Raw genomic sequence first — 14,779 nt, forward strand, 5'->3', positions numbered from 1 at the left:
CATAAACATTTTCATCATATAGATTAGGATTTAGACATGTTTAGGTTGCATTTTGCATACATGAGTCTCTATTAGGTACTGGAGTACCACATGAGGTTATTTAGAGCTCGAAAGAGGTAAAAAGGTGACCATTGGACGAACCGAGCATGGGAGCGACCTCCCGGAGCGACACCACGAAGTCGCTGTGTCCCACTTCTCAGAGCGACCTAGCTAGAGCGACCCCGTGAAGTCGCTCGCCATATTCATCCCGTAGGAAGCCCAGAGCGACTTGCCCAGAGCGACGCACCGAGGTCGCTCGCATCTCACACCCCTCTCGGAGCGACCTCCCAAAGCGACACCCGAGGTCGCTCGCGTCTCTATGGCGAGACGACACGAAGCGAAGCCCGGAGCGACCTCTCAGAGCGACCCACTGAGGTCGCTCCCGAAGGCCGGAGCGACTTGTCGGAGCGACATGCCGAGGTCGCTCCGCGTCTATTGTTGGGTCGATTTCTATTTTACTTAAGGGCCTTTTGGTCATTTCATTATGCACGTTTTACATTTCTAAAACCTATGTTTTAAATATCTTTTGTAGCCACCAGAGGCAGAGGATCTTTTATCTTTTGATCTATTGAGAAATACACAAGAACTCTCTTGAGAAGTTCATCTCTTGGGTTTTGATTTGTTATGTTCTTGTGTTGATTTCTTATCTATTTCTTTACATGATTAATCTGAAATCCAATATGGGTTTAAGAGGAATCATGGAGATTAGTGAGTAATCACCTTTGGAATTCATGGGTTAGGGAGATTAAGGGTGATTAGGTTAGAGCTAGGATGTTTTAGTGTAGATCATTCATATTTCCTTGCTAGTAGAGTAATCATAATGCATCTTCTGAGTTGGCCACTCAGTTGTTGATCCTTAGGCATTTCTCACCCGAAAGGTGTTCGATGAAATGCCCGAGACAACTCTCCTAGGCTTTTAGTATACTTTGCCAAAGACATTTGTTGTTAAAGGTGCTAAGATAGCTAATAGACTTGTTAGTAATGATTGCTTTCATATTATTTAACCAAAGACATTTGATGTTTGAGATGTGTTAGCAAATGAGCATTCATCTAGACATAGAGCTTGCTTAGAATTGTGTCTAGGCTTAAGGTTGATAGTTTGATTGATCATTTGCCATCCTTAGTTCGATACTTGATCACCCAAGGTCTAATCCCTATGCCCATGAATTCTCTTTTCCCTTAGTCAAGAAAGTATCATTCTGTTATTGCTTTTTAGTTTTAGTCATAGCTTAAAACCCATCTAAATCATTGGTTGCACTTAGATTAAGTGAGTACTTGCATTCTCAGTGCTTTGATATCCCTCAGAACTGGTTCGACAATCATTTATACTACAGCATTTGTCTTAGGAGCCTTGAAAACTCCTAACATCATTAACTAAAAACATTGATTTTATTTAGCAATTTTATTGATTTCTGATGACTTGTCGCTCATAGGTGAAGTTTCAAGAAATTTTTATAATTTAATTGGTTGATGACTTTTATTAAATATTTATTTTAATAAAATCTAAAAATAAAAGAAAACTCTATGACCAATTAATACAAGTTACCAAAAAAAGTAATATTACAAATGATAATTTATGGTAACTAGTTACATAATTATAGAAATAGTATATAATGTTTTATCAGTTTTTTTTATAAATTATTTATTTATAATTATTTAAAATATTTTTATATATTTTGTAGAAATAAATATAATGGTTGTATATTAAATATAAAGAATTAGATTTGTATATAAGGCATTATTAGAAATTTAAAGTTTTTTTTAAACCCCCACGAGATTTATAAATCATTTATACAGATTTTGATATTATTTAAAACATTTTTTAATTATGGCATACAAAATCATTAATTAGAGTTTCATAATCATTTATGAGACTTTTATCAAATCTATTTATATAAATCTTGAGGACATCTTCTATAGATGAAAACTGGTATATGCTTCTAAATCTAATTATAATAGTATAACTGTATATTTTTAGTTGACAAAAAAATGTATATTTCTAATGATTTATAAATAATATAGAATCATTTCACACTTTTTATCTTATCTATTAAAATAGAAGTAATTTAAGTGACTTGTGGTTATCATGCTTAAAAATAAATCATTTAAATTATATAAAATTATAACACACTATTTATTTATATATTAAAATATAAATTATTTAAGTAAATTTTTTGTTACATATACCTTCATAGGTGAAATATTACAATTTCAATAGTTGATATTTTAGTTTTTTTATTTATTTTTTCAGTGCTAAAATAAAAATAAATTTTGCAATCAATTATGTACAAATTTTAGATTTAAATACTGTTTAATACCTAAGTCATATATAAAAATAAAATTGAGTTTTTAGTCGTATCCGGAACCCTTTTTTTGCCAATTTTTTTGAAAGAAACACATAAAACAATTAATTTTTTAAAAATTTAAAATAAATTGAATACAATCAGACAAATGAAAATAAAATAAATAAAATAAATCATTAACGAAGATGCTAGAGCTATAGAAGCCTCTAACCATCTTCTTGGAACTACAAAAAAATACATTTTTTATGGCTAAAGTATTTTTCGTTTTTCACCTGTTAAAATAAATTAAAAGGTAATTTATTACCAAATACTTGAAGCAGTTGTAATAATACTTGCATTTAAGAAAAATATTTTTAGTGACTTATATTTATGTTGTTGAACTATCTTAAATTTCACAGCTCTTTTAAAAATAGATACTGAAATTTTTGATTATCAAACTATTAAATGCTAAAATTTTAATATTTCTAATTATTATTCAACAATTATGACATTATAAAACACAATATCTACTTTTCGTATAATATTATCATCCACGAAATTGCGGGCAAACACCTTGTAAAAACATTAAATAACTAGATGTAAAAAAAAAAATCATGGGAGCTTGACAGAAACTATTAATATGCATCAGGCTTTTGGTTTTATAGATCTTGTGTATCAAGTATTTATTGGAAAATTTGCATAGCCATCTATGGGCTTTAAGAAAACACTAAGGTTTGGTAAATAAAATTTAACGATGGTTAATTATGTTACTACAAACTATGAAAATTATATATAGATGATTCTACCAATAATAATTTTATATGTTTATGGAGATTTATGTATGACTGCACCATCTTATGATATATATGCATGACAACATCTCACGTAAACCTTTTTCTATCTAAATAGAATCTCTGCTCCAAATTCACATAAAAGAGAAGCAACAAAAAAAGCTGTAAAAAAGACAGCAGCAATTTTACTAGGACTTTTCAACAATTTTTGCTCGTGCTAGTGCCCCTAGAAATTCTTGGGTTTGAGATAGAGCGCATTGAAGAGAACTGAAAAATCTGCAAATCAGTTCATTACAATAGCTTGAGTATGAGTTCATATTTGCAACGTTTGAATTCGTGTTTGAGAACCCTACTAATAATAACATAGATTGAAACTGATTTTGTGTTTGAGTACCTGTACTTCAGTTGAAAAGTGAGATAGAAAGTGATACTAAAAATGTATGATATTGCTATTCACTATTTGCTTCTAACTTCTGAAAGAGGGTGAGACATATAAAGGAGTGGTTAAGTCAGAAGCAGTTCATCCTATTCAGAAATTTTTCATATACTACAACGAGATCTACAAGAGCTAAAACCGATATGAAACTATACAAGGTTAGAACAACAAAAGAGACCAAAAAAAATAAAAAAAAAAGATGACGGTAGTTGACGACCATGATAGTCCCAGACCACCAAAACACTACAATATTTGGTCAATTTCAGAAAAAGTTAGATCAAAATTTTAGAGAGAAAGAAAACTTTCATTTGTTGAACAAAGTTTCATTTAATAGCTAAAATATATATATATTTAATTTTCAAAATTAGGATATGAGGAAGATAAAATAGTCTTTAGAAAAAATTAGTACTAGTTTCAAAAATGATTGACTACAGTGACCAGCCTGATTTCAATATTTTTTTTTGTTTTTTAGATTTGAAATTTATATACTTCTTATCCATTTTAGTTTTTTTGTTCTCTTTGACCAAAAAAAAGTTATTTGTTTCTTGTCCACACAAAAAATTATATCTCTACCTAAATCTCCCCATATATACGGTAGCAAGTTAGCCACCATATACCTGAGTTCAACTCTCCTTCACCACAAGATTTCATAAAAAAATGAATTCTTCACGTAATGTAATTGACGTGTCACGAGTCACCCCTTCTGCCTCGTCCGAGTCACTCACTCTCCCCCTCACCTATTTCGATATTTTCTGGTACAAATTCCACCCCGTCGAACGAGTCATCTTCTACCAACTCACTGACGCAACCCGCCCTTTCTTTGACTCAGTCATCGTCCCAAACCTCAAATCCTCTCTCTCCTCCTCTCTCTCTCACTATCTCCCACTCGCCGGAAACCTCGTCTGGGACTCACTCGATCAGAAACCGAGCATCGTTTACTCCCCAAACGACGCCGTTTCACTTACAGTCGCCGAGTCGAATTCTGACCTCTCCCGCTTAGCCGGAAACAAACCGTTCCCCACCGCCGAGTTGCACCCTTTGGTGCCCGAGTTACAAGTCACCGACGACTCGGCCTCCGCTGTGTCGTTTCAAGTCACGCTATTTCCAAACCAAGGGTTTTGCATCGGCGTAACTGCACACCATGCCGTTCTGGATGGGAAAACGGCAACCATGTTTCTTAAATTCTGGGCAGACACATGCAAACACCAACAAGACCAAACGGCAAACGCTTCCCCACCACAGGATCTACTTCCTATTTATGATCGTACGGTCATTAAAAATCCGAACAATATCGAAGAAAATATTTTGAACGAGTGGTACTCTCTACTCAAAATGTTCTCCGGTGGTAAAGAACCAGACAACCCCAAGAGCTTGAAACTTATTCCGTCGCCGGAGATTAGTCCCGACGTCGTCCGTTTCACTCTCGACCTCACTCGTGAAGACATCCAAACGCTTCGAGAACGACTCAAGAGAGAATCATCTGCCTCCCCGTCACCAAAAGAGCTTCGACTGTCGACGTTTGTGGTTACGTATTCGTATGCGTTAACATGTTTAATCAGAGCTCGAGGAGGTGACCCGAGTAGACCAATCGGGTACGGCTTCGCGGTGGATTGTCGAGGCCTTCTTGATCCGCCGGTCCCGTCGAGTTATTTCGGGAACTGCGTTTCGGCTACGTTTAAAATGCCGTTAACGGCAGAGACGTTTATGGGTGAAGAAGGGTTCTTGGCTGCTGCTAGCAGTGTTAGCGATTTGGTTGAGGAGTTGGATGAGACTGTTGCGTTGAAGCTTCCGGATATTTTGGCCTCGTTTCCCATTCTTCCACCAGGGTCGCAGCTTGTGTCTGTTGCCGGGTCGACCCGGTTTGGAGTGTACGGGTTAGATTTCGGGTGGGGTAGACCCGAGAGAGTTTTAGTTGTGTCGATAGATCAAGGTGAAGCGATATCGATGGCGGAGGGTAGAGATGGGAATGGTGGAGTGGAGATTGGCTTCTCGCTCAAGAAACACGAAATGGAGGCTTTGATTGATTTGCTTAAAATAGACCACTTTTCGTTTTGAAAAATCAGTTCAGTAATAACACATGTTGAAACTGTGTTCGTGTTCGAGTGCTAATGATAACACATGTTGAATAAGTACTATTTTTTCCTGAATCCTTAAGACTTAAGACTAGTTAGATTCGTATAGAGTTTGTTGATTTTTAAAATTTGATACATATATTAAATTTGAAAAAAGTTATAGAGAATTTTGTATATTGTGAAAATATAAGAAAACAAAATAGTATAATGATTTTAAGAAACTAACGAATATATGTAGTATTCTTCAAATTTTGTTTTATTGGTTAAATTGTTAGGAATATGATTCTAAATAACATTGACCTTAATATATTTATAGATTATTAAAATCTAATTTTTTTGAATATTAAATTTTTTTGCATAAAATTAAAAAATTATTATATCAATAACGATAGATTTTAGTGAGAATGTGAAAATCTATAAACCAATAACATTAAACTCTAGAAATCCTAAGCATCATTAAAATCTAATTCCCACTAACCCTCCTTTATTCTAAAGACTTCAGCAGTCGTCTAGTAACATTGCAAGGCAAAATTGAAAAAAATATAGCAATTTACAGCAGGAGAGGGATACGACAATTTTAAGTATGGTTGGATTAAGTTTAAATTGTTAAATATATAGTTTTATTATTAATTTATTATCATTGATTAGGAATATTTGGATTGAAGCTCAATTAATAAAAGAACTAATCCGATTTCGGATTTTCTAACGATGTCTAAGACTTTTTCATTGGTATAGTAAGTTATGTGATATTGTAGAATTATCTAATACATATTTGTGCCTCATCTACAAAGTAAACTTTCATTGCTGTACTGCATACGTCTTAGCTTTGGTCCCTATACTACATTTTGAAGCAAAAGGTATCGTGTTGACACGTGAAAAATATCAATAGTTTCATTTGAGTCAACTCGTAAAACATTTAAAATTTTCGTTTTTATGCTGAATCGTTTGGATACAAATGCTTATATGTTGTTCCTTTGAACATTATTGCATTTGAATATAAATGCTTCATCTTAATGTATAACTTATAAAAAATCTAAACATTTAAGATACAAAAAAATATAAAATTTTGGATGCAAAATTATCATTTCAAAATTCAAAAGACTTAAGTATTTTTCAATAGAAATATAAAAGTAAATAGTTTTACATTAATTGTTGTTGTTTTTAGCCAAAACCATAAATTCAAGTTTATCTGCCAAACCTGTAAAACTGAGTTTTTCCTCCAAAACTATAACATAACATCTTCTCACCAAAACCGTAAACTCAAGTTTTCCAAAAAAAAACCACAAATTTGAGTTTTTTTTTTCTGATAAAACCATAAAATTAAGTTTCTCATCATAACCTTAAATTAATGTTTCCTGCCAAAACATGAAAATCATGTTTTCGCAAAAATTGAAAATCAGGGTTTACCTCCAAAACTGTAAAATCAAAATGTTCTGCTAAAACCGTAAAATAGAGTTTTTTACAAAAAAATAAAAATTGAGTTTTTCCAACATAACCGCAACCGCAAAACAATGTTTTCCAACCAAAACCAAAAATATTGTTTTATCGTAAAATCCAAAATCATGGTTTCCCCTCAAAAATCAAAATTTGCCATCAAAATCGCAAAATCATGGTTTCCCCTCAAAATCTCAAAACCATATTTCTTGTCAAAATCGTAAAAATTATATTTTATGCCAAACCACAAAATCAGATTTTGCCACTAAACTGAAAAACTAGATTTTTTCTTCAAGACTTCAAAATAATGTTGTTCCGTCAAAACTGTAAAACTAAATTTGTAATTTTAGTGGAAAAATCATGTTTACTCACCAAATTCGGATTTTTCGCCAAAACTACAAAATCTGACTTCCTTTTACAACCAAAATTAGGTTTATAAAGAATTCTAATTAGTTTTTCATATTTAAAAAGTCTATGAAACCATTATACGACATTGATTTCAAGAATCTTGTGGATATATGCAATATTTTGAAAGTTTTGTTTTCGTAAGTCGAAATGTTAAGAATGTAAATCCCAATAGAATTATAGAATATTTAAAACCCAATTTTTTTGAATAACAATGAATTATATATGTCATTAAAAAATCATCAAACCAATAACACTTGATTTAAAAAGAATGTTAAAATCCATCAACCAATATCTATAGAATTTTTAAATTCTTACAATCATTATAAGTATAGTTCCCACTAACACCCCCTTACTTCTGTCCGACACAAATCTGAAAACTTTGCAATCAATTTGACACCAATATCCTCATGTTTCTAACATGACTAGTAGGGGCGTTCGGAAACCCGTTCGGATGAGATATTTCGGGTTTTCAGGTATTTCGATATAGGGATATATAACCTGTTCGGGTATTTTTTCATTTCAGGTCGGGTTCCGGAATTTCACTTCGGGCTCGGATAATTTCAGATATATCCAAAATCCAAACTTAAAAAAAAATTGAAACGCATTTTCTGTTTTGTCTTCAAATCATTCATGGTAATGTTATTAGTCCAAAAACACATGCAATGTGAACAACAACAACAACAACATAATCTGTCCAAAAACAAAGTGAAAACATCAACAGAGTTTATAGATTAAGAAAACAAACTGAAACAAACTAAAAGAGTTTCTACTTCCAAACATAGATGATGATACAAACCATAAACCTCATATTTTATAAAGCTAAATTGATTCTCATATGCACGGCATATGTATTATGATAACAAGACAAGTCGTTCAATAATATAATTCATATTCTTTCTCCATTCATATTTTGTAAAGCTAAACAAGTCGTGCAATAACATTCAGACATAAGCAATTATTCAGTTATGTTTTGTTCTCACTTCCTCAATCAACAAAAAAACAGTCTCTTTAAAGTTTAAACCGTGGACAAACCAAACAAATCGACTAACTTCAAAAGGTTGCAAACAAAATCGACTAACTTCTGAGAATCATACAATCTGAATCAAACTTATAATCATCACACAAACAAAATCAAAATGGAGAATGAGAAATAAATAGAGATTGCATAGTCGGTTAAACTAAATGGAGAATGATAAATATAGATTTGGGTTATTTATATGTATGTTCGGGTATTTTGGATAACCTTTCGGGTATCGGATATAACCGATCAGGTTCGATTATCCGAACATCCTCATATCAAAACTCGTTCGGGTATTTTTTCTATTTCGGTTCGGATTTCGGTTCAGATGTTTCATGTTGGTTCAGATTCGGATTTAAGTATCGAGTAAAATGCGAAGCCCTAGTAACCAGCTTTGAATTCGTCCTTAACATCTACAGAAAGTATTTCGAGTTACAATAAATAAGAGTAATTAAAGTAGAATGATGTAGAGTAATAATAGAATAGTAACTAGCCTAACTGAATTTCTCTTTAAAAACTATGAGGAAAAATAAAGACATTTTACCGTCATTTAAATAGTAATCAGCATAAACAAATAAATTATTTATTATTATTTTTTCACCTAATTGGTGAATTCATGAGCTAAAACGAGAGTAATAGACTTGTAGCAAAAATATTTACGATATTTAGGTATTACAGTCACACCCTCCATTCTTCAACTTGACACCAATCCCACCCAGTCACACACCTGCATGTTTAAATTCTGTTTATCTTTTTTTATTATTGTTGTATGTGAAGGATTATGGTAGCTTGTAGGCCTTCACAAGTTTTAATGGAGAAATTTTTTGTTTACCATTTTCATGTTACCATTTTTTATCTTTACTATCAGTAAATGAACATTTTCAAAAATACATTCTTCATTAAGTAGTAAAAGAGTTTTATACCATTGTTATATATATATATCTAATCATTATTAAAAAAAAATAAAAATAATTTTTATGTTTTCGAATTATACTTTTTTAAATTCGAACTTTTTATTAAAAAAAATTTAGAATTTTTTTTTGAATCTTTTTTTCAAAATGTTTTTTTTAAAATCAAAAATTATTTTTGAAACTATTTTTAATTTTTTTATATATTTTTGAAGTATTTATTTATGTATTTATTAGGATCCTAAATTTCACATTCCAAAAACTCTACCCCACCGCTTAACTATAAAACCCAATGTTTTTAAACCCGATCCGGACACTGAACCGGATGACTTACCGGTTGCTGGGTCACTGGATCGACCGCGGGTGAACCATGGGTGAACCGCAAGTTAATAAATGAATTAATTTTATTATATAATAATATATCAGCTATGTAAATAAAAATATAGAAACTAAATTTTAATATTTTCTAATTTTTTTTTAAAACATAAAATAATAGTTTTGATATGTATATATTTTATGTTTATAAACATTTAGAAAACACTTAACTTTAGTTTTTATATTTTTATTTTCATTTGACATACAAAATATCAAAAAATAGTTTAAACTATTTAAAATTTTCTCTAACAAAGTAAGAGTTATGACATCTAAAAAAAATCAAGTCATAAATTTTTAAATGTCTAATGTGAATAATAAATTAAACTTCAAATACAAAATAAACCAAAAGTAAAAGATCATTGTAATAAATTGTTAATAATGAAAATAAACTAACACCAAATCACATTAACTAATTTTGGTTTTCTCTACTATCGTTCATTTCATTTTCTTCATGTGGCATAGTGAAATCTTCATCAAAATCTAACAATCACAGATATAAAACAGAAAAAGGAAAACCTAACCTTGTTTTTTTTGTCAGCACCTAACTTCATAATTGGAAACTTAGAATATAAAACATAATTAAAAACTAAAAAAAAAAAGTAAAAATTATTTATTGGTTGAACCCGTGGTTCAACCGGTATCGGGTTCCGGGTTTTACTGGGGTTTTGCGGGTTTTTGCAGGTTTCTAAATATTGGGTTTCTCACAAAACCCAAACCGAATTTTTTCTGAGTCACCAGGTTTACCGTTCAACCGCAGGTCCGGATCGGGTTTCAAAACACTGATAAAACCTAAGTCTAAATTAGTTAACCCTAGGGGCAATATTTTTAAACCCGACCCGGACACTGAACCGGATGACTTACTGGGTTGCTGGGTCGACCGCGGATGAACCACATGTTAATAAATGAATTAATTTTATTATATAATAATATATCAGCTATGTAAATAAAAATATAGAAACTAAAGTTTAATATTTTGTAAATGTTTTTAAAACATAAAATAATAGTTTGGATATGTATATATTTTATGTTTAAAAAACATTTACAAAATTCTTAACTTTAGTTTTTATATTTTTATTTTCATTTGAAATAAAAAAATATAAAAAAATAGTTTAGACTATTTAAAATTTTATAATAACAAGGTAAGAGTTATGACATCTAAAAAAAATCAAGACATAAAATTTATAAATATTTAAATATCTCATGTGAATAATAAATTAAACTTCAAATACAAAATAAACCAAAAGTATAATATCATTGTAATAAATTATCAATAATGAAAATAAACTAACACCAAATCACATCAACTAATTTTGGTTCTCTCTACTACCGTTCACTTCATTTTCTTTAGGTGGCATAGTGAAATCTTTATCAAAATATAAAAATCACAAATATAAAACTGAAGAAAAAACCTACCTTTTTCTTTTGTCAGCACGTAACTTTTCAATTGGAAACTTAGAATCTAAAACATAATTAAAAAAGAAGTAAAAACAAAAAATGGACCAAAATGGTTTTATACCATAGGGACAACCATGCTAGTTTTGTGTTCCGTTTTGGTAATTTTTTCTTTAATATTGGTTCGACCTGTGGTTCAACCGGTATCAGATTCCGGGTTTTTGCGGGTTTCTAAATATTGGTTTTTTCACAAAATCCAAACCGGATTTTTTCTGGGTCACCGGGTTTACCGGTTCAACTGCGGGTTCGGGTCGGATTTCAAAACACTGCCTAAGGGTATAAGTTTCTTTTACTCTTCATTAAAAGTGATAGTAAAAGTGGTTATAGTAAACATGAAAAGTGGTATTTGTGGCAATATCTCAGTTTTAATCTCGTTTTTATAGGTTTGGTGTTTGCCTAATTCTAATGATTTCGGTGGTTGTTTAGCTCTTGGCTCCAGTGTCTATTGTCAAGCTGACTTTAGTTTTTCTTTCTAATTTTGATAATATGTTAATATTACATTATATGTTTATTTTTTGATACAAATATAATTCGAAATCTATTTATTAAAATATAATAACCAATTCATTATTAAGAATGTAAATCGTTTATAATTGTCAGCTGGCTTTAGTTAATATTAGATTATGTGTTTATTTTTAAATAATAGCAATAACAATATTTTTGAATTTGAGTTTTTTTATTAATGATAATTTCCAATTTAAATTAGAGAAAATATGTCTTATCACATATAAAATAGTTAGTTTTTAAAAATAAAATTGGAGGTGTATTTGTCCACTTAAAAAACACAAATAGGAAATTTTAAAAATAGTCCCTATGTTGTATGCGATTGATTTTGTATACATATTCATCTAATTCAAACCAATTTCTATAAATTTGTAGAGAAATATTTGTAATATTCATTTCTCAAAATTTTATTTATTATTTATATAATTCTATTGTTTGTTGTTAGCAATCGAGTCCTTAGTTCATTTATATATAATAATTTATTCTTCTATTTTGTAATTTAATTACACATTTATGTTTTTCTATAATCCATATATATGTACATTCTTTTGCATAATATATATATTGATTTTTGTTATATGGATCATAATTTTATTTTTGAACAACGCTTCTGGTTGTATTTATAATATTTTCTTTGTTGGACTAATTGGTTATTGTTTATTTGTGTTAAGAATTTTTTTTTTTTGAACTCCACATCTAACTTTCGTATCATTTATTATTTATAAGACTTTTTATTGTCATTTATTTTTATTTACATATTCATATTTTCATATGATTGTTCTTCTTCGATCCAATATAAAAGTTCATCTATCTTATTAAAGTAGAAATATTTTTAGAAAGTGTTTAGAAACATAGATAGTGGTAAGAAACTAAAATATTGTTTGGAAACATGGATAAGAAGTATATTAAGCAAAAAGAGTAATGGGTTTATGTTATTAAAAAAAAAAGTAAAAATCCATTATACTATGAGAAACTATATATTTGGACCAGCTTTAAAATATACGAAAAATGGCCCAAGCTAATTACTTAAAAATATCTTTTGTCAAAAATAATCATAAAAAACATTAGAATTTTATATACATATTTCAAATCAAACTATTAATTTAAAACTAAGTTATATCAAAATTGATTAAAAAATATACATATATTCAAAAATTGATTTTTACTAAAATATTTTCTAATAACCATTATAAAAAAAGTTTTAATTATATATATATAAGAAAAATACAATACAAAGTACAACTTCAAACACCAACTTAAATTATGGTTTTTATATTTCCCATTAAGTTTTAAAAAATATAATATATATGATTATTTATATGATGGTACGTATAAAATATAATTAATTATATGAGTACTTATATGATGGCACGTTAAAATACATTAATTATATGATGATACATATATGATATATAATAGTGACATGAAAAATAAATAGCAACATATTTTTGAAAAAAAAATGGATTATTATATTATACTTATAAGAAAACAAACTAACATTTAATAAAAAATATATAACACTGTCTACGTATAATAAATATAAATTTATATAAAAGATAAAGTACACATGTGTGGATGCACAAATCAAAATCTAGTATAGTTTTATACTTCATATGGTCCAAGGATTTTGCATCCGCGTAAACGCACACAATGGCGTTTCAGATGGAAAAACGACAAGCATGTTTCTCAATTCATGGGCCCATATATGTAGCCAAGCAAATCATTTTCTACCGGAGGATCTAAGTCCATCTTACGATCGTACAGTCATAAATATCCCACCAGAGATTGAAACATATCTTTATTATTATTTGAAAAGTCAATTTGCTGATTTATCATGTTTTCCATAATTTTAGATAATTTTATTTAATTATCTTATTTTTACTAGATTTTAGCTAAGTCATTGATTGATTATTAGTTTTTAGAGGGGTTACTAATTTATTAACTAAAAAACACTCTTAATGATTTTACATATAATTAAAAAGAATTTATTATAATAATACTAAATTTATATGTTATGTTAAATATTTAGTTATTTTTTCTTATTTGTCATATTTTACTAGGTTTTAATCTTTTAAATAGATCATTGATTTATTATTAGTTTTTAACTGAGACACTAATTTTGGTTATTGCTCGATATAAATATTAATTTTGGATTTTATTCTCATTTCGTTTGTTTGTTTTGGTCTGAGATTCAGAAAATGTTTAAGATTTAAAATTATCAAAGTGATACAAACTTAGGTTAAGATCCGCATCTTTTACAGAATAAATATTTTATATTTATTACTTATTTTATGTTTTCTGCATATTTTGAAATAATAGTATAATAATTATATATACTAAATAACTAAGAAATCAGTTACTATTATTTAATAAATTAGCATGTGCATATAAATCAAAAATCATTTTTGTTTATTCGCAATTATTTTAGGGTAAATAAATCAAAACAATCAATCTTAACTATTGTATATGATATATAATTAAATTTAAATGATATTAATATATATAGTATACTTTTAATATGGATGTTTATTAAATGAGGTTTCTACTTATATGATTTTATGATTATTTGCATATTTGTGTAACAAAATTTTACACCAACAATTTTTTAATGTGGGATATTTAGTAGTTTCAATAATTTATAATCATTTAAAAAAATAATGAAGATTTCAAAACTAAAATATTAACTTTTCAATATATGTTTAATGCAAATATCAAAATATAAGTATGTATTTTCATATGATGTATAGTTTAATTTAAATGATATGAAATATATATATATATATATATATAAACCTATTAAAATAAAATCATTTTATTCATATGGTCTTATAATCATTATATCTTAATATATAAAAAAAATCAAAACTTGATCACAAAAGTTTATGTGAGACTTTTAACATTTTTAGTAATTTATACTCGTTTTGAAAAATTCAAAATACAACATATACAAAAATATCTAGTTTTCTTATTTGATTAATGTAATTGTGTTATTTCTTTTATAATAAAGAAATAAATAAAAATGATAAAAAGTATACAGATTGTTATCAAATCTTTATTATT

General features: G+C 28.8%; 1 protein-coding gene across 1 annotated transcript; it reads left to right on the top strand.

The window, feature by feature from the left end:
• The first annotated feature begins 1,286 nt into the window (after positions 1-1,286).
• On the top strand, positions 1,287-6,692 carry LOC103864207 (phenolic glucoside malonyltransferase 1-like). The gene has a single exon (XM_033290058.1). The coding sequence runs from the start codon at positions 4,206-4,208 to the stop codon at positions 5,601-5,603; it is 1,398 nt and encodes a 465-aa protein (XP_033145949.1). The 5' UTR covers positions 1,287-4,205; the 3' UTR covers positions 5,604-6,692.
• Positions 6,693-14,779: the final 8,087 nt, after the last annotated feature.

Source organism: Brassica rapa, chromosome A04 (assembly GCF_000309985.2).
Source record: "Brassica rapa cultivar Chiifu-401-42 chromosome A04, CAAS_Brap_v3.01, whole genome shotgun sequence".
NCBI lineage: Eukaryota > Viridiplantae > Streptophyta > Magnoliopsida > Brassicales > Brassicaceae > Brassica > Brassica rapa.